We start from the raw sequence: 20,917 nt of genomic DNA on the forward strand, positions 1-20,917 counted from the left end.
GAGAGACCTGGCCATCCCATGTATCCCACGGACACGCTCACACCCCCAACTCACCCATATCCCCTCCACCACGCATAACCTCCAAGCTTATGCAGACCAGTAATGCTTGATGGTGACAATATGACAATTCTCACTTCAAGAGAATTACCTGAGAACCAGTGGCCTAGAACACACACACACTGCCTGCTTTGGCCAGTGCTGCCAGGAGACCCTAGTACTGCCATCTAAGCTTCTGGGCCTGGGATTCTTAACCCCATGTCACTTGGGGCACAAGCCACCATCCTAATGACACTCAGGGTGTAGGCCTGTCATCTCACTTCTGTGGCCAACAACAACACTTGTTCTCCATCTGTAATAAGTGCAGTAGAAAAACTTTTAGGTTGGAGAGATGGCTCTTCCAGAGTACGGAGGTTCAAATCCCAGCACCCACGTGGCCCCTCACAACTTCCTTTCTGACAGCTTCACACAGACATGCATGAAGGCAAACACCAATGCGCATGAAATGGGAATAAGTAAACCATTTTAAAAAGGAAAAACAGTCATGAGAGACCAGGTCAGTGACATTGCTCAGGTGAGCAGCCTAACTGCCTTAGTTAAGAACTTGAGTGTGAACCTCACCTGCAGTGGTGGCGCACGCCTTTAATCCCAGCACTCGGGAGGCAGAGGCAGACGGATTTCTGAGTTCGAGGCCAGCCTGGTCTACAAAGAGAGTTCCAGGACAGTCACAGCTATACATAAAGACCCGGTCTCAAAAAACAAAAACATTTGTCGGCAGCCAAACTGGAAACTTCCAGTTCTAGAAAAGTCCATGGATACAGGTCCTGGGTGCAGCCCCTCTCCCTCCCAGTCGCTGACTATGCTTGGGGATCTAGGTAGGAGGCCATCTCACATTCTATTTCCACTCCAGGACTTGGCCATCCTCACTGGATGGCTTTTTTTTTCCCACATAGGTGGGATAACTTCCTTCTGGAGTGGGAATCGGGTCACTTCGGAAGCTGGAAGGTACTAGAAGTCTGTCAGGAGCTCCTGAGGCCTTCGCCTTCCCAATCCCTCTGTCTTTGCATAGCTGCTCGCGGGCGGAAATCTGGAAAAAGGGCCCACTCTCCGTCTCAGGAACCAATGCAGGCTGTAGGAAAACTGGGATGTGGACTACGGGCTGAGGCGTGGTCTAGGGAGGCCGCCGCCGTCTGTGGGAGGGGCCACGATGTAAGCTCCATCTTCTTATTGGCCAGCAGCGGAGGGGTGGGACTTGGAGCGGGCCTCCGGGTCTACCCTGCCTCGGGCCCAGGGGGAGCCCTCGCCGCGCACTCCACAAGTTGGGCAGGAGGGAAGGCGGTGGAGGGCGTGACCGGTGGGCTGAGGCGTGGCCTGCAGGAGGTGGCGCGCTCTTGGGGGGCGGGGTCGAGGCGCAGGTACGCAGTTCCCATTGGGCGGCGGCGTGGGCGGGACTCGGCACCGCTGTGAGGCAGGTCCCGCCCCCAGCCCGCGGGGATCTGCGCGGCGGCGGAGGCGGTGAGCGCGCGGGCTTGCGGCGGCGGTTGGCGGGCGGGCTTCCGCCGTTGGGACCGCCGCGGCCTGGTCGCTCAGGCTCGGACGCCGCGTCAGGCGGGCTGGGTGGGTGAGCCCGCTGCGGCCTGGGGAGGGCCGGGCGGGGCGCAGGCGGAGAGCCTGGGGAAGGGCGGCGGCTGGGCCGGACCAGCTGGGCCGGGTCGGGTTCTGCGCAGGGCCCACGTGCGGCCGAGGCCCCTGGGGGCTGAGAACCTCGTTTCCTGCTGCAAACCCTGTGTTTCTGACCTGAATCCCCTTCTCTGCAGCCTGAGCCCCATCCCTTCCGAGAGCCTCGTATTTCCGGCCTGATCCCTATCTTCTGCAGCTTGAACCCCATATTTCCGGCCTTATATCTCTCTTCTGCAACCTGAGCCCCGAGTTTCCTACCTTATTCCCCCTTTTTGCGGCCTGAACCCGTGTCCCTGCTAAGACCCCGAGTTTCCTGCTGGAGGCCCCTTATTAACCCGATACCTCGACCTCTGCAGTACCAACCCAACATTACACACATACACACCCCGTGCAGCCTGAATCGTGAATTTACTGCTTGGTACCCTGTCTCTGCAGCCTGAATCTATGTCCTTGCTGAAAATTCTGGATTTCTTGACTTATTTCTTCCCTTTGACCCCCTCTCTGCAGCCTAAGCCCCCAATTTGACCCCCTCTCTGGAGCCTAAGCCCCCAATTTGCTGCTCGAACCTTATCCCTGTTGTGAACCCCGAGTTTCATGTCAGAATCGCAGTCTCCGAGCCCAAACTCCCTCTAGCCTGACCTCCCATTCTTTGCTGTAAACCCTATATTTCCTGCTGAACTCAAGTTTCTGCAGCCTGAATCTCAGTTCCTCTGTGAACCCCATCTTTGTTTCCCTGCTGCAAACCCCACCTCTTCTACCTGACTCCTACCTGAACCTCTTTCCTTGCTATGGACATATTTGCTGCCCAAACCCCAGTCCCTGTTACCTGAGCCTCATCTTTTGTTACCTGAATTCCCATAACGCTGCAGAGCCCCCCTTGTTATCTTCTGAAACCCCACCCTGCTTTAATGAACTCCCATCCTTGCTGGGAACCCTGTTCCTCCAACTCTGCTGCCTGTAATCCCTCTGGAAAGCCTCTCCTGCTTCTCTGAACCCTTCTACTACATAAACCCTTGTTTTTGCTGGTAGTTCCCTTGTTCCTGCTGTCCTTCTTGCTGCTTTGGTCCCCCTCCCCCCATCTTTCCATTTCTGTTCACAGCCCTGGCTGCTTCTGCCAGAGCCCTGCATCTGTCCCTGTCCTTCCAGGGAATGGGGTATGTGGAGTGTGGTGTGTGCTGCAGCCACCCTTCAGGCCCGAGGCAGGGAGGGCTTGTGAGCTTTGCCAATGCAGCATAGTCTGCGTGTAACCTTGAAGAGGGGATCAGTTAAATTTTATTTACAGAAAACATTTCCTCAAATTCCAGGGCCCTGTACTTGGCTGTCAGTTGGCTCTTTGCCCAACGTCTCAAGGCCAGGCTCTGAGTTGACCTGTGTCCTAGAAGCTGGGTGTGCGGCTAGCCTCTGCCCTGGAAGATTGTGTCTGTGTGAATCTCACTGCTGCAAGCAGCACCTTTCTAAAACACATTTCGTTGCAGGGGACCTCTGGCCTCAGTCAAGCCTGTACCACCGCACGCCCAGATACTTCTTTCTGAGTCATGACGGATGCCAAGTATGTCCTCTGCCGATGGGGGAAGCGACTGTGGCCTGCGAAGGTGACAGCCCTTATTCTCTTAATTTTAGGAATTAGAAATGACTTTTGGTGACAATAAAGTCTTCATCAGGCTCTGTTCCTCAGAGTGACTCTGAGAGAAAGCTGAGCCTGAATGCTGGGCACTGGGATCTGCTGGCACGAGTCCCAGGGTTCCCTCCACTCCAGGGGGTTTTGGTCTGGCGCTTAGGAGGCCCTAGATCCAGAATTGTCTTTAATTATTTCTCACACTAAGGGGGAAAAAAAAAACACCTAAAAAAAGAGTCATCTATAAAAAGGCTCAGAAGGCTGTGACCACAGGGAGTGCCTTGCTAGGAGCCCCAGACGGGAATAACTAGTGTTTAGGGTGTTCCTTCTAGCAAGTCAGAAGGAAGTGCTGAGCTCCTGCCTGGTCCTGGGATGGCCGAGGGCTCGGGTGCCTCAGTTTATACCTGAATAAGAGTTCACATCAGGTCTCTGCTAAATCCTGTGGCCGCCACCCGGGAAAGACTTCCGCTGTCTGTTCCTCCACTGCCATAACAAGAGTTCTTTTTTATTTTTATTTTTGCTTTTTTTACACTTAGGTTTTGGCCAGAACCGAGACTTCAGCAAAAAACAAGAGAAAGAAGGAATTCTTCCTAGATGTTCAGATACTCTCGCTGAAGGAAAAGTTAAGTGTGCTTGTTTTTGTTTGTTTCCCAATACTGTCTTTCCCCTTCTGTCTGAGGTCTCTGATACTCTTCTCACAGAAGAAAGAAGCCTGCTTCTGCTGGGCTTAGGAGTTCTCTGCTTCCGTGTCTCCACGCTGAGAATCTTATGGGGAGGACAATAGATTTTATTTGGCACACATTTCAGGTTGGAGGTCTTAGTCTATGAGGTGCAAGGGAGCTGCAGGAAGCGGGGATAGATAGGAATTATTCCCAGGGATCTATCCTGGGGTCTCCGCTCCCACCAAGGACTTGGTTCTGATCCACTTGTGCCAGACCCACTGTTCCACGAAGAAAAAAGATTTTTTTCGTACTGGAAAGGCAGATGGGCGGCAGGACTCTGTTAACAGTCTTGCACCTGGTGACCCTTAATGGGTCACCAGCAAGGACGATGTGGGTGTAGGCCTGTGGTGCCGTCCTTCCTTCTGAAGAGTCCACCAGCCGCTTGTCTCCTGGGTCCCTCCTGGCCCGCTCCTTCCTGCCACTGTCTTCAGAGCCCTCCACCAGGAGAGTCCCCAGCTTCCCGCTCTCCCTGCGGCAGGGAAGGTAATTGAATACTTGAGTTTAAAAGGAAAGCAAGTCCTTTAAACTAAAACGCGCCTGCTGGGCTGTAAACAGCTCTTGGTGACATTAGCGGCTACTCGGAAAACCTAACAAAGGAGTTATTTGTGCAGTTGAAAGTCGGATTTGCCTCATGAAAGTCCCAATTTGAATTTATTTTTACTCTTAACTCCAGCCGACCTTTTCTTTCTTAAAAGAGGGGCAAAAATGGAAAAGAGACGGGGCATACCCACCCTGGTAGGCTGTCCCTGTTCCCTTGGCAGCGTCTGTCCCTGTCCTTCCTTCATGGTGACTTTGGGTATGAGTGGAAGGTTGAGAGGGACATCTGGACAGTTGGGTTGCAGGCTGCGGTGCTGACCGCTCATTGTTGTCGTAGGATCCAGGTTAAGAGCTCAGCCGTGGAGGCCCTGCAGAAGTCGCACATTGAGAACATTGCTGCCTTCCTGGGTAAGAGCTCCAGCCAGGCCACCAAGGTGCTGGGCGCCGCCACAGGGAACCTCACAGAAGGAAAGTGTGTGTTTGCCTGCTTTCCCCTTCTTTGTTAAGGCAGCGTCTCATGTAGCCTAAGTTGGTCTTGAAAGCACTCTGTAGCAGACGCTGACCCTGAACTCCTTCCTGATTCTTCTGCGTCCACTTCCCCAGTGCCTTGAGCACCACTGCTCCTCATGCACGGGTGCTGGAACAGAGTCCAGGGCCTCGTGCATCTGCTTGTTAAAGCCTCTTAGACCCTCCCCCACCCCCAGCTCTGTCCTTTCTTATATGTAGTTTTTTGTTTGGGCAGTGCTGGAGATGAAGGCAACCGCTGAGCTGCGTTGCTGCTTCTGCATATTATGTGTTTGTTTCTTTGTTTTCTGTTGGAGTCTCTTACTGCAGCCAGGCAGGCCAGGGAGTGGTGGCAGGATTCCTGCTTGAGCCCAAGAATGGCATTACAGGGATTGGTCTCCATGCCTGGGTTCTAGCTGGGGTCCTCCACACTACCCAACTAACTGCTTCTTAGACTTCTGCCCCAAACCAGATCTGTCAGATGCCAGGAACCACCCTAGAGCCTTGTGATGGGTGTGGAGGATGGGAGAGGATGCCTGCCCCACATACAGAGCAAAGAGCCCTCTGTCTCCTGAACCTCAGAGGTCACAATGTGGGGATGAAAATGGACTGAGGCTCAGGGTCAGGAATGCCTAGGAAGTCGGTGTGAGTTCGATCTCACGTCCTGTCCTAGCTGGGCCCTAGACACTCACTCAGCATCCTCAGTAGTAAATGATAGGCTGAGGCCATTGCCTGTGACAGAGGGAGCCCTGCTCACGGGAAGCCTTATATTCAATCCTACAGAATGCATATATAACATACGACAGACACACATACAGATATAACATAGAGACAGACACATACATGCATGCAGACATACAGATACATGTATATACAACACAGAGACATGCATAATACACAGACAGACACATATATACATAACATATAGACACATGTGCAGACATACATATATAACATACAGACGTGTGCATTTATACATAAAGACAGGCATGCACAGAAACAGACACATGCATGCAGACATACATAATATACATAAATTGCCAATTATAAAAAGCCCAGGGGAGCAAGAACAGAGTGGTCAGCTTCCATGCTGCTACCTTTGTGTTATTCGCAGGTGCTGTGGGTGAGTCATGGTGGTTGGGACTTAGCTTCCTTTGTATGTATAGGCCCTCAGTTTAGCACTTGCCGCCATTTCCTCTTGTGGCTGAGCTAGACTTCATGTGCACCCTGCTCCAGACCTGGCACAGGTATACATGGTGAGGGTTCTGGATACTGGAGGTCCCCACCCAGTAGAGCCCAGCAGCAGCAGCAGCAGCAGCAGCAGCATCTTTCCCTCCAACTGAGTCTCAGCAGCAAAGACAGGTCCAGCCCAAGGGAAGCAAGGACTTCATCCCCAGGAGTCTACGGCTGCACGGGCAGCTGCAGGCTGTGCTGACCGCCTTGCTTATTGAGTGTGGGCATCCTTGTGTGGGCCTAGAGTGTTGGGAGCTACTTGCTTGTGAGCACATTTTAGTATTAAGCAGTTGCCAAGTGTGGGTCTGATAGAGGAAGGTGGTATGCCTAGGAAGTGTGAAGCTGTCTCCACCACCCTGTTCTGTTAGAGCGCTGCTTGCGAGACATCCAGATCCATTTATGCAGTGTTGCTTTAGGGCCTGGAGGGATTTAGTATTTCTTCTAGTGAAGCTCAGGTCATTCTGGTTTGTTATCTTAAGTCATAGCCCTGAGTGAGTATATAGCCATCTTTTAGCTTTGTACTCTTGTTTTGGGGATGGGTGTGTGGCACTCAGAGTGGTTACTGAGTCTATTGCTCCGTGGTTATGATCGGGAGCCCTAGGCATCCCAGTGAAAGCCTCACTGCGTATCTTTGTTCCTACAGCCTCTCAGAATGAAGTCCCGGCTACTCCCCTGGAGGAGCTGACTTACCGACGCTCCCTGCGAGTGGCCCTGGATGTCTTGAATGAGAGGACCAGTTTGAGTCCTGAAAGTCATCCTATAGAAGATGGGACTACACTGTCTCAGAAGGAGGAAACAGATGCAGATGTGGCCTCGCAGGTCTCCAGTGCTCCTTCTCCATCTCTCCTCGGTGAAGATGGTCAAGCTGTGGTAACCCAGTGCGCATCCAAGAGGCGGTCGGAGTGCAGTCCAAAAAGCCTGTTGCCGTCGTCTGCATTTGAAGATCATCTCAGGTGCCAAGTGTGCCCCAAGACAGGCCTCTCAGAGAGTGGAGTTGGAGACGGGTCTCAGGGTGATTCTGGGTTACAGCTGGACCATGGGCAGGAGAGCACAACCAAAAAGAGGCAGAGGAATTTGGGAGAGAAACCTACCCGGCGCCGAAGATCAGAGGCTGGCCTTTCCAAGGGAGAAAGTGTCTTAAAAAGCCAGGGACAGGCAACCAGCTGTGTGGCCCTGGCTTCACCTAGGCTGCCCTCCCAAACCAGGGACGAGGAGTCCTGTGCCGGGGTCAAAGGCTGTGACTGGGTCAAGTCATCAGGCAACATCAGGCCACTCACGGCCTCTGAGAGAAGCAGAGGATGCCCCACAAAGAGACCACGCTTTGATGGCGGCCAGAACCCACCCACCAGGCAGCAGGGGACTAGAACTGTGGGGGCAGCGCCCTGCCCCAGGAGCTGTTCTGGGGAGGCCACGATGTTGTGCAGTGCTGGAGAGCGTGACAAACCAGAGGAAGGTAACCATGGACAGGGATTCACGCTGTGGGTTCTGAGGTGTGCCAGGGGCTCCATGTTTGTATGTAAAAAGCTCTGTCCCCAGATCTGCCTACCCTCCTAAGGTATGATTTTCTCTCCTCCCAGATGTTTCTGTCTTTGTGTTTGAGTGGGAGTCAGGCAGGGCTGGGGAGGCAGCTGGTGACCCAGGCAGGGATCCCTGCTAAGCACTTCTATGTTGTTGTTGCTCACTGCAGAGTTAACAGCATGCTCCTGGTAAGTGAGGGGGTCTGCCGAGGGGATTAGGAGGCCTGGTGTCAGGAGCTAGTCCCCTGTGAACCTGTTGACCCATTGAGCTCTGGCAGGAGGATCCAGAAATTGGGTGTGTGGTCAAGTGGATGTGAGACACAGTAGGACCCTTCACAAGACCACACCCTGCCCTGCGGTGGCCTGCGGGGAGCAGCTGGGGAGTTGGCCTTGTTGGTTCTGGGAACCCATTGTCTACATCCTCTGTGTGGCCAGGTTAGGCAGGGGCCTCCTGGAGCCTGCATGCTTCCCGAGCACTGCTCTTGGTTTCTCTGTGTTTATTTTTGAAATGTACTTAAGGCTGGAGCTCAGAGCTAGAGTGCCTGCCTGGCAAGAACAACCCTTGTCCATCCCCAGCATCAGAGTTGAAACAATGAAGGAGGGCCATGGAGACGGCTCCGTAGGTGAAGACGCTCGCTGCTAAGCCTGCTGACCTGAGCTTGATCTCTGCAACCTATCGGGTGGAGAGAACTGACTCCACAAAGTTCTTCTGGTCTCCATGTGTGTGCTCTAGTGCACATACATACATACACAAACATGGACAAACAGACATTCACACACATGCACACATGTGCAGACAAAAGATGCACACAAGCATGCACAAATACATATAAAACGCACACAAGGATGCACAAACACAAAAACATGGAGAAATTTTTTAAAGAAAGACAAACCCAATTCTAACCACAGAGTGCACCCTTGTTGAATTTTGCTTGGGATCTGTCCTTTGTTGTGGACGGCCCTTTTTCCCTAGTCCCTAGCGGGGTGAAGTGATAGACATCAAGTGATGTCTCCCTGTCTCAGCAGATCCTGTGTCCTCAGAAGAATCCACAGGGTTCAAGTCCACACACTCCCTGCTGGAGGAGGAGGAGGAGGAAGAAGAGGAACCACCTCGGATCCTTCTGTATCACGGTGAGAGAGTGTTGCACTTAAGAACAGTGGGGAAGGAGCCCATCCTATTCAGTATCCCCTAAAGCCAGCTAGTTGTTTGGCGCTGGTGGAGTTTTTTGGTTTTGTTTTTAGACAGGGTCTCACTGTGTACCTCTAATAGGCCTGGAACTTGCTGTATAGACTAAGCTGGCTTCTGATTCGGCAATCTGCCTGCTTCTGCTTTCAGAGCGCTGGGATGAAAGTCAGGTGCCTCCATAGGTGATGCTGTTAGAATTTCTATGTTCTGACCCAGGACTTGTCTAGAGCCTTGTGTCCTTCTGTCTCTAACGGAGGCCAAGGACTTGGGAGAGGTAACCAGCCCAGCATTGGCTCTGTCCCATAGCCAGGCACTGAGTAAAGATGTAGGCCCTTTTGCCCTAGGTTGGACAGAGCTACCTTTACCAGTGGTTCATGTCTATCCAGGGAACTGTACGTTCTCCTTAAGGGTAGGTACTACATGATGCAGTGTGCAGCTGAGAAAGACGTGTGAGTTGGGGCTCACTGAGAGCACAGTGGTACATCTCAGCCACTGAGGAACCCAAGGACTGTCTCTTAGCCAGCTGCACACTAAGGTGGGGCACATGGAGGCCAAGAATGTGGCTTAGGTGATGTGGGGCAAGCTGAGGGTTCTTGGTGAGTGCCAGCTAGACTCCATCTCCATCCTACTTCCTCAGGGGCATGAGTTCCCAGGCTGAGTGCTCTCTGAGGACCCCTGACTAAGTACTGCTGAGTACTCTGTTAGAAGGGCCCACATGCTGATATGAGCTGCACCTCATAAGGGCTCAGTGTTTGGGTCAGATCTGAAGACTAGCTGAGACTGGCTGCAGAGAGACCCCAGCGTCCTGACATTAGGGTCTTCTGTGTCCTTCTATGGCAGGCTTGAGCTGATGGTCTCACTAACCCACCATACCAAGCTCAGGACAATTGCCAATTCTCAGCCAGGGTATCTGAGGTGCTTGGTGCTCTCTTCAGTGGACTGTCACCTTCCTGAAAGCCTTGTCAGCTAGGTGGAGGCAGAGAGATACCTGAAAGTTGAAGGCCACTTTGGGCTACATAATAACATAAATAACAAAGGCAGGGCCGTGGCTCTGTGGTAGAGAGCTTGTCTAGCATTGACAAGAGCCTTGGTTCCGTCCCAGCCTTAGTGTCCTGTACACTAGCATGTGCGTGCATGTCATTCCAGCCCTTGGGCAGGAGGGCCATCGGGTCCGTCCCTGAGTTCAGGCCAGTCTGGTGTAAGTAGAGAGACCCTGCCTCAGATATCAGTGAGGAGTGGTGTTTCCTCCTCTAAGAATGTGTGGTCTGCATGTGACCTCCGTTCTCCTGCCATGGATGCAGGCTTCTAAATGTCTGCTTTTGGGGGATACTCGAACTCAGAGGGGGGGGTTTTGACATAGAACTCATCCACCGTGTTTCAGGCTTCATCTCTTGTCACAGGACGTTGGACACACAGCCATGGTCTCCTGCCCCACGGTGGGCACTGAGACACCATTCTGTGTGTCTGTGTCCACTGTACATCTGGGTTCCTGGGTAGATGAGGTTAGAGTTGGGTGTGAACAGCGCAGTGATGTGTGTGGGTGTCCTTGATTATTCTTGTCTGTACTGTACCTGTGTGAGGCAGATTTGACTCATCTGGGTTTTGTTTTGTTTTGTTTTGTTTTGTTTTAATTCCTCCCTTTTTTTTTTTAAATTGTAGAACCACGATCATTTGAAGTAGGAATGCTGGTCTGGCTTAAATACCAAAAATACCCATTCTGGCCAGCTGTGGTAAGTGCACCTGCTGTGGGCACCGAGTCCTTCATCCTCAGACCCGTTCCCCTGCTCTAGCAGGTAGTTTGGTAGCCCTGTTAATGCTGGAACGCCTGGGTGCTAATGACTCAGACGTGGGCACACAGCCTCCCTCTGACTGCAGGGCCTGGTCATAAGGTGAGTGCCATTCCACATGGCAGTCTGAGTGAAATTCATGCCCAGCCGCCTCAGGAATCTGTGAGCAGTGTGCTGCTAAGCTTCTGGATGAAGGAGCCAAACCACCGCCTTTTCAACCCCTGAACTTAGGTCCCATGATAACAGTGGGCATGGTGGCACGGGCACACTCATCCCTGCACATAGAAGGCTGAGGCAGGAAGATCTGGAGTTCATGGTCCTCAGCTACATAAGAATGTTGGAGGCCAGCCTGGGCTACATGAGAGCTGTCTCCAAATGTGTCTCAATCCCACTGAAGGTCTGTCATGTGGCCTGTGAGTCTGCTCCAAGGGCAGTCCTTTAGCTATATTTGTGCCTGGTGTTGCAACCACTCCAGTGAGGACTTCTCTAGGTGGAGACATTGCGTGCCCTGTCATCTCTGTGCCTGCCTTCACTCCCCTGTGATGCTGTCCGCACAGCTAGGCTATTTTGTGGTTCTATGTCTTGTCTCTGATTTTATTTTTTTCTTAGCTTTTTCAAGACATGGTTTCTCTGTGTATCCCTGCCTGTCCTGGAACTCACTCTGTAGACCAGGCTGGCCTCAAACTCAAAGGTCCACCACCCCTGTGCTCGGACTAAAGGCGAGCGCCTCTGTTGCCCTTTGTCACCATTCTTTAAAGATGGAGACCAGGGCCTGGAACACTGTAGCCCTAGACAAGTGCTGTGCCACCAGGGTCACAGTCCAAGCCCCAGTTAAGTTCATGACCATCCCAAAAGAGGACCAGAGGAGAGGGACAGGCAGAAGATCTGGGGTGAAAGCAGCCAGAAAGCTAGTAATGGTGTGGGAGCAGCTGGCTCTGGGATGCTGTGTCCTCCCTCAGCCCTGTCCTCACCTTTCTGGTCTCCAGTGTGTGCACGGGGCTCATAGGTTACTGGACTGAGGTTTGCAGGCACAGGGCTAGACCTGAGGGTTGGTATCTTGGGGACCATCTGTCCTGCTTAGGAAGAGGCTTGCCGGGCTCACTGCTTCCCCACAGTGGGCTGAGTTTGCCGCATACTGTGGACTCCGTGTTTCCTTAGTGCCCACCTCTGAGCAGCTCCCATTCAGCCAGAGGCAGAGAGGAACAGGCAGGGACGTGGCCTGTTACTAAGAGACCAAGATGGGAGCCTGGCATGGTGGCATACACCTGTCATCCTCAGCCACACGGAGTTTAAGGCCAGTTTGGGTTATGGGAGATTGTTGGGTTGGCTCCGTGAGTCTCTGGTTGTGCAAGAATGAGGGCCTGAGTTTAGCTCTTAGAGCCCTCAGAAAGCCAGACTGTAGTGTGCTTGCATTCTGGGGAGATGGAGGCAGGCAGGAGGACTCTCTAGACCCTGTGTCTGGAATGTACAGTTGCACTGATAAGAGTCTTATCTCAAGTAAGGTGGAAGGTCAGGGATGATGCCTGAGACTGTCTGTGGCTTCCACATGCATCCCTGCACACACAAGGATTTAAGAACAAGACCCAAATGGAGAATTGTGGATTCTACCTCGTAATACCACAGAGCCATGGGAAGCAATGGGGTCACACACACACCCCACCACCACCACCACCACCACCACTAGAATGGTCAGGCCCAGCACTAGAGGGGCCTTAGAGGAGGTGGGGAGCACCCACTCCCCTGTTCATACTGTGGTGTCCCAATCTACCCACAGGTCAAGAGTGTCCGGCGAAGAGACAAGAAGGCCAGTGTGCTCTTCATTGAGGGCAACATGAACCCCAAGGGCCGAGGGTTAGTGATGCCATAGTTAGGGCATGGGCAGGAGTGGGAATCCTTTCTGGTGCCCTGACTGGAGCTGCCAACATGGTCCAGAGTCCACAGTGTCACTTGGTGTCTCAGCCAGATGGCTAGAACTGGCAGCCAGGACCCATTGTCCCTGCATGCTGCACCAGAGCAGAGTTTCAGCCAAACATGGTTCTTAGAATCTGTGTGCGCCCAGGGTGGCTGGTTGGAGTAGGGCCCTGGGCACCCAGTGGTATGGGGGTGCTACAGCCTAGAGCAGGGTTAGGTTTCGGAGGAGGGATCCTCTCCTGGGTTGAGGCCACCTATGCTCATCTTGGCCTCTGCTCTGTCAAGAATCACCGTGTCGCTGCGACGGCTCAAGCACTTTGACTGCAAGGAAAAGCACGCACTGCTGGTAGGTGGTGGCCTGTGCTCTGTTGGCACGGGGAATTTAGCTTTTGGGGTGTACATGTTTGTGTGTGTGTGTGCACAAAAGCGTGAATGTGGAGTCAGAGGACAGCCTCTGGTCAGGTTTTTCCCTTTACTTGAGGCCCCATGTACCCCAGGTTCACTGGCCCTCAAGCTTCTGTGGATTCTCCTGTCTCTGAACCCTGTCTCACCCACACTGCCACATCTGATTTTATGTGCTCCTGGGAATTAGAACTTGTTTTCCTGAATAACCTTTGTCTCCCTGGCCAGGAAAAATTATTTTGTTCTATTGACTCAAACCAAAACACGAGATTGTGGGGTGATGGTGTCCCCGTGCAGCTGGGGGCCATGACTCCCGTGTGTAGCCGTTGTGGTCAGTCTCTCTGAGAGGCGCGATGGCAGCCTGCTTGCTGTAGACACATCACGCATCCAGTCAGTAACGTGTGCCATGTGTGGGATGAGGCTCTGACTCACTGCAGACCCCACCGTGGGAAGGCACTGGCCAGCCAGGATCAGCGAGAGACTGTCTAGTGATCAGGGGTGGTACCATGTCATCCTCTGGCCTCCACACTGTGGGTGTAGGACACGGCAGCCCCAAGGTGACTGGGGAGTTAGAGGGTGGCTAGAAGCTGAGTTAGAATTAGGAGTTGAAGAACCAGTCTCGGTTACATACAAAGCATGGACTACATGAGACCCTGCCTGAAAAAGACCAAAAACGTCAATTGTTAGTTCAATGGCTTCCTGAAGCCTGAAAGTGCCTGCCTGCCGTACCTTCTGAAGGTGCCAGACTGCAGTGGAGTGACTGGGAGCCCTGGTCACACAGCACCCACTTAAGCCTGGGAGCCTAGGAACCTAAGGTTGATACAGCCAACTCACACTCAGCTTTTGGGTTTTGTAGGACAGAGCCAAGGAGGACTTTGCCCAGGCCATTGGCTGGTGTGTTTCACTTATCACTGACTACCGTGTGCGGCTGGGTATGTGGGCTGCACCCTAGGGAGTGGGTGGGGTGGGGTGAGGTGGGTGGTACCATGTCATTGGCACCTGTTGAGGGCAGCATGGAGGGGCCAAGACAGATGTGGTAGTAGCCCTATATCCCATTTTGGCCTGCCTAACTTGTGAGGGTACTGTGTCTGTGGAAGGCAGGAGCAGGCACAGCCCTCCTGATTGAAGACCCTATACAATACTGCCTCTGTGTGGTGACTCTGGCTGTCACCTGAACCCCTGGCCGCTCCTTCCTGGGGTGGTGGACAGACTCACCTCACAGATCTGCCTCAGGGTAAAGCACAAACCAGAAGGCTCCTGGCTGGGAGTCCTGAGCATCAGAACCAGTAGTGCTCAGGTTTGAGCACAGCCTTCTCTTGTGCCCTCCACAGGCTGCGGCTCCTTTGCTGGGTCTTTCTTGGAATACTACGCTGCTGATATCAGTAAGTATACTTGTGGTCTTCACTTAGGGTCTACTTTTGGTCCTTGAGAGACCATCTTGCTGTCTTTGGTGCTGTGACCTCAGCTGCCATTATGCCCTGCATCCTTATTAGGTGGGCAGCTGTGTGCTGGGCAGGGGGTTGGGAGATCTAAGGAATGCTGCCTTCACACTGGGACATTCAGCTGGCACACTCCGTGGTTCTCAGGAGATTCTCCTTGTATGCATGGGAGCTCGGGAGAAGGGGTTGGTGAAGGGAGCCCGAGGTTGAGGCTGGGAGGTAAGGACATCATTACACATCCGAATTTGTGCTCCTCTCACAGGCTACCCTGTGCGCAAGTCTATCCAACAGGACGTCCTGGGGACCAGGTTTCCTCAGCTGGGCAAGGGGGACCCTGAGGAGCCTGTAGGGGACAGCCAGCTGGGACAGTGGCGGCCATGCAGGAAGGTGCTGCCTGACCGCTCCAGGGCTGCACGGGATAGAGCCAACCAGAAGCTGGTGGAGTACATCGTGAAGGCCAAGGGTGCAGAGAGCCACCTGCGGGCTATCTTGCACAGCCGCAAGCCCTCACGCTGGCTGAAGACGTTCCTGAGCTCCAGTCAGTGCGTAACTTGCATGGAGACATACCTGGAGGACGAGGCACAGCTGGATGAGGTGGTGGAGTACCTGCAGGGCGTCTGCCGAGACATGGACGGACAGGTGCCCGAGCGCGGCAGTGGAGACCGCATTCGCTTCATCCTGGATGTGCTGCTGCCCGAGGTGGGTGCCCCACATCCCCATGCTCAACACCAGCAGGGCCTGGACAGTGTCCCTGCTGAGAGTTCCAGGAAGAAGCTGCCAGCCTGTGCTTGCCTGTCCCCGTGTTGCTGTGGGTGGGACATGCTCACATGAATCGGAAAAGGAAACAGTGGTACACTGTGTCCTCGTGTCTCGGGCTGGCCTGAAACTGGGCACGCTCTCGTCTCAGACTCCTAAGGACTTGGGACAGTTCTCACCACCACACCTGACCCCTCAAGTCACTGTAACCACTACTGTGTGTAACTTTAAAATTGGGTGGTTTTGCCGGGCGTGGTGGCACACGCCTTTAATCCCAGCACTCGGGAGGCAGAGGCAGGCGGATTTCTGAGTTCGAGGCCAGCCTGGTCTACAAAGTGNAAAAAAAAAAAAATTGGGTGGTTTTGACCATGACCGGCTCCTGACACTGGAAGTGGAGCCCACGGCCTTATACGTGTCAGGTTAGCTTTTTGTTCACTGAGCCATGGCCCGACCCTCATTCTTCTGCAGGCAATCATCTGTGCCATTTCTGCGGTGGAGGCGGTGGATTACAAGACAGCCGAGCAGAAGTACATCCGTGGCCCCACACTTAGCTACCGGTAGGTCCTCCCACGGCCGTGTGCTGTGCTGTGTCCCCTGTTGTGACAGGACTGCCAAGCCCCAGTCCACAGGTAGTACAGGTGCTGTGTGTCAGTGCGCAGGTGTGGTAGGGTCAGCTGGGCCTTCTTTCCAGGCAAGGGCTAGACAAAGGTCCAGGTCTATAGGCTGTGTTCTGCTATGGGCTATGCTGGCTGCAAGCCAGCACCCTAGGGCAGGGCCACAGCTGCCTCTGCAGTCCTGGCCCTGTCGCGTGCTCTGCCCGAGACCCCTGTAATCTCCTTGTGAACAGTGTTACGGGCTCTGCCCCGCCTGCTCCTGTGTGGCTGATAGAGAGCACAGAGCTAGATTAAGAGGCAGTGTAGCCGTCAGCAGGGCAGCGGGTTGAAGCTGCCTGTCCTGTCGCCTACAGCATTCCTAAGATGTGTGGCCCCAGAGCCTCTAATCCACCTCTGGGCATGCTGCCAGACTTCAGTGGGAGGCAGGCAGGGCAGTGACAGGCAGAGGATGCCACTGCAGTCACAAATAGGGTCTCCATCCAGAGCCTCATGCAGGGTTCATTGCCTCTAAAAATAAGTTGGCATCCCCAGGAGGACAGTGGGCACAGGGCCTCCTGGTACCCAGGGCAGCCATATTAGGTAGCGACGTCCACTGACTTGGTCAAGAGTGTCAGCTCCGGCAGCCGGGTGGTGGTGGCACACGCCTTTAATCCTAGCACTTGGGAGGCAGAGGCAGGTGGATTTCTGAGTTCGAGGCCAGCCTGGTCTATGGAGTGAGTTCCAGGCCAGCCAGGGATACACAGAGAGACCCTGTCTCGTTTAAGGAAAAAAAAAAAAAAAAAAAAGGGAAAAAAAAAAAAGAGTGTCAGCTCCTGTCATTTGCAGGATTCTGACCCTGAGATAACATTGCAGCAAAGGCCTCTGGACAGACCTTCAGGCTGCGGTCCAGTCCCCAGTTCTCAGCAGTCAGGGACTCCATGCTAAGTACCCAACTGTAGTGCTCTCATCCCAGCACTTGTGAGGTGAGGAGAAGCCTGTCTGGGCTGGAGAAGCTATCTCAGTCAGCAGAGTGCTGGATATTGCCGTCCCCAGGCCTGCTGTGAAAGGATGGGGATGGTTGTGTGTGCCAGTTCCAGCCCTGGGAAGGGGTAGATATTCTGGGCTCAATGTCAGCACCCTAATCAGCAAATACCAGGTTCAGAGTGGGAGACCCATTTTCAAAACCAAGGTGGAGATGGAGGGACATGCTTGATGTCACCCTATGGCCTCCATATTGTGCATGTGTGTGCATGGATACCTGTGTGTGCCTGGTTCCTGTCAAAAGAGGGCCTTGGATGCCCTGGAAATGGAGTTAGGGATGGGGTGGGTGATCAGAACTGAACTCAGGTCCTGGGCAAGGTCAGCAAGTTGTTCTAGTCTCTGAGCCATTTGTCCAGCTCCTGAAATAATATTCCTTAGAGCAAGGGTGATTGGGCAGAATGAAGCAGGAGGATTATTGTAAGATCAAGCCTGGGCTATGTGAGTCTTTGTCACACACATAAAAAAATCAGTCTGGGGCTGTGCTTAGAGTACTTGTCTGCATGGAGCCCTCTGTTCCATCCCCAGATTCAGTGCAATAAAATTTACTGTCTTTCTGTCTTCTGTGTGGCAGTCAGCAGCTCTTTCTGCCCCATGCCATCGCCCTAAAAGCCAAAAGCTTCCAGACTGCAGTGTCCCCATCGGTGCTGGCATTGCTGTCGGCTACTCTGCCATGGCAGAGCATCTTTCTTCTTTATGGCCTGTTTCCTTAGATGCATAAATGCACACTCAGCCCATGCCACTGCTAATTGTTCTAGAGTCGCTGGTGCCCACTTGGTGCCTCTCACAGGCAGTCTCTTGTTTCTTGAAGGGAAAAGGAAATCTTTGACAATGAACTTCTGGAGGAGAGGAACCGTCGCCGTCGCTGATGCCGCAGTCTGCACCTGGCTGGCCAGCACTGGGTGTGACCTGCCAGAAGCCTCCACCAGAATGTGCTAGAAGCAAGAGGCCTAGGAGTGTGAGGACTTTGACCTGTGCATGGGTTCTACGTCTTCAGCCTAAGTCTGGGAGATCAGATGCCATCAGATGCCTGCTGCCATCTCTGAACAGCTGCTTTCTGGAAGTTTCTGTGTGTATGTGTGTGTATACATGTGTATGTCTGGTTTTTTTTATTTTAATTATTATTTTGTTTATAAACGCGTTTGAATGCATATGTGTCATAGTCATTGCACAGTGTGGCTGGCATGTGCGCTCTATGTCCCATGTTGCTTGGTGTGCCTGCCCTACAGACATTTCTGGAAAGACTGACCTGAACACGTGACTCCCAGAGCATTGACATGTTGCCCTGGCATTCATTGTTCTGCTTATTTCCTCTCTGGTTTCTAGAACCTTCTCTGCCTCTCCTGTGTGGTGAGCAGGCGGTGGGGACTCTTGCAGCAACAGTCTTTGCAGGTGGGAGATGTTAGGGAGGTGGGAACATGTTTGTTCACTGGGTTCCTTGTAGTCTTGCAAGGCCGGGCAGGCTAGCAGAGTTCAGTCCCCACCCCATGCTCTCTGTTCCCCTGTGCCCCAGCCAAGCACTGATTACACAGGGCTGCCACTGGCTTCTAGCCTGGCCCCACCACCCCACCTAAAAACCTCTTCTGGGCCGAGGATGGTGGGGATGACAAGAAAAGGCAGATTCCTGCATGGTTGCCATGGATGCACTGTCTCACCGTGGCTGTGTGGAAGCTCTGTCCACCCGGAATGAGGGTGAAGCCACTGGCAGCAGTGGACGGCCCTACGCTGAGCTATGCCAGCCAGCTGCAAAAAAGCCCATAGGGACATTCAGCCAGGTGTTGGGTTGCTGGATATGGAACACATGTGTGTCCTTGACACTTGTGGCCATCACAGAATGAGATGGGGATGATTAAGCATCACCCTAGACACCTGCATCCGACAGCACATCGAGCCAGGATGGTATGAGATAGGTGAGTATAGACGTGGCCTGTCAGGACAGGCACAGCGAGCAGCACTGTCTGTGGCCTCTCGGCTCAAACTTCTCTACCATCTTTGTTGAAATTGGGGTCAGGGAGAACCAGGTCAGAGACCTTGTTCAGGCTGTAGCTTGTCCTACCATCCATAGGGACTACTCGTGGCAGGGACACTGGATTTGAGGTATCAGAATATTGCAGGTATCAGAAGAGGCCTGATGCCAGGAACTCAGCTTCTTGTTGGCACTGTGAATGGGTCTGCCCGTGGTCCATGTACAGCTCTGTCGGAGTGGGAGGCTTTTCAGAACCCCAAGAAATCCAGTGCAAGTTCAACCTCAGTATCTACAGTCATCACTGCTGTGCCCCTGACTGTGGCCTTAAGAGTGGCTTCTCCCCAGGACAGGCTTGTCTCACATTGGGAGTGGCACTTCACCTGGCCCCACTAGCACCCTGTGTGGTGGGCTTGGGGCAAACAACACCCTGCTTTCCACCTGGGGTCCATACACAGACCATCTTGGAGACAGAATGGTCACAAATTCAGTCAGGGCCTGCAGCATCTTCCTAGAGCAGCACTTTAAATACCCTTAAAAGCCCTGCATCCTGTGGGTGACAATGGCCTGTATTTCAACTTGTCCGGAGGCCACATTTCTCTCTACACCTTGGGTTATGCTCTGGCTGCTTTGGAGGGGCCGAGATACCAGATATTCCCTCACCCCTTTCTTGTCAGTGCCCCCCACATCCTCTGTGACTCCCACATGCCCCTCAGGGCCTCAGATCTCTGACCAGATAGGTCACTTTCAGAGCATCCAAGGCCCTATAGTTGATGATAGGTGCATCACTGGCCAGTCTATAGGACAGGAATGTCCCCAGTTGAAGTGGACACATTCCCTAGACATTACCCAGTGTCCCACAGCTAGGATTCAAGAGGCCTTTCCTCCTCCTGTCCCATTGTGGTGGAGATGGGCCTGTGGCCTCTTCTGCAGGTTGATATTCCTTCCCTCCAAAAACCCCTACAATCCCTCAGCTCCCTAGTGCCATCTAGTGGTATTTTCCTACCTGTATCTCAAGGACCTTGACTCCTGTCTCACTGGAAGCCCAGGCACCACAAGGTAAAAAGACTCAAACTCCTCAAGAAGCAGCAGATGGGCAGCAGAGACATAGAGGTCCTGACCCAGGCACATTAGCGAGTGGATTGTGGATCTTTTATGCCATGCCAGATGCTGCGCCACGCCATGAAAATGGGAAGTGACCCTAGGTCCATCTTGCCTGTCTATCCTGCACTGCAGTGTCCTTCCCCATCCACCCCTCCTTCCCTTCCTCCTCCTCATCTCTTCCTGTTCCATCATCCCCAACTTTCTTGCCCACAGCTATCAAAGCCCCAAGCTGCCCTTTCATTCCCTCCTGACCTGTTCCTGTGATGTCCTTGAAGCTCTGGATTCCTGAGCACTACCCTGTTTGCCTGACTGCTGTCCATCTGTCAGGCAATCGGACACACTGACCAATCCTCAAGCCACAGCTAGAGCATGTTTCCCAGAGCCTGGTGACAAGGAGCACTCGTCCATGGTTGATTTCTGTAGATGAGGGGGTGGTGTCAAGAGGGGGCAGTTGAGGGGCTGGAGAGATGGCTCAGTGGTTAAGAGCACTAGCTGCTCTTCCAGGGGTCCTGAGTTCAAATACCAGCAACCACATGGTGGCTCACAACCATCTGTAATGAGATCTGATGCCCTCTTCACTGAAGACAGCTACAGTGTACTTATATATAATAAATAAATAAATCTTAAAAAAAAAAAGATGGGGGTGCAGTTGATACATCAGAGGCGAAGACCCTGAACTCGCCTGGACTTTTGCAGTGCTCAGAATGAACCAAAATCGTGTTCGTGTCCCACCACCAAACCATATCCCACCCTTGTCTAGAATGTACTATATTTGTTGTGGGAGGGGTGGGTGTGGGAGTGGGTATGGGTGTTCGAACTTGTGTGTGAATGTGTGTGTGTAGGTTGGAGAACATCTTTCCCTATGTAGTTGGAACTTAGGTAGTCAGGCTTGGTGGCAAGTGTCTCTGATGTACTGAGCTATCTGGCTGCCTC

General features: G+C 53.1%; 1 protein-coding gene across 5 annotated transcripts; it reads left to right on the forward strand.

The window, feature by feature from the left end:
- The first annotated feature begins 1,438 nt into the window (after positions 1-1,438).
- Pwwp3a (PWWP domain containing 3A, DNA repair factor) lies at positions 1,439-18,208 on the forward strand. Of its 5 annotated transcripts, XM_029482771.1 has the most exons (15): positions 1,526-1,614; positions 3,153-3,269; positions 3,829-3,914; positions 4,889-4,959; positions 6,932-7,241; positions 7,494-7,741; positions 8,829-8,936; positions 10,651-10,721; positions 12,553-12,629; positions 12,975-13,035; positions 13,948-14,023; positions 14,423-14,473; positions 14,793-15,229; positions 15,755-15,843; positions 17,729-18,208. In XM_029482771.1, exons 2-15 carry the CDS (start codon positions 3,213-3,215, stop codon positions 17,784-17,786), a joined length of 1,800 nt encoding a protein of 599 aa, XP_029338631.1. In that variant the 5' UTR covers positions 1,526-1,614; positions 3,153-3,212; the 3' UTR covers positions 17,787-18,208. The 5 variants fall into 5 exon arrangements, with proteins under 5 accessions (XP_021030684.1, XP_021030687.1, XP_029338631.1 ...); XM_021175025.2 differs by lacking the exon at positions 1,526-1,614 and adding an exon at positions 1,439-1,512 and having other exon boundaries at positions 6,932-7,741; XM_021175024.2 differs by having other exon boundaries at positions 6,932-7,741.
- Positions 18,209-20,917: the final 2,709 nt, after the last annotated feature.

This window comes from Mus caroli, chromosome 10 (genome assembly GCF_900094665.2).
Source record: "Mus caroli chromosome 10, CAROLI_EIJ_v1.1, whole genome shotgun sequence".
In the NCBI taxonomy this organism is placed as follows: Eukaryota; Metazoa; Chordata; class Mammalia; order Rodentia; family Muridae; genus Mus; species Mus caroli.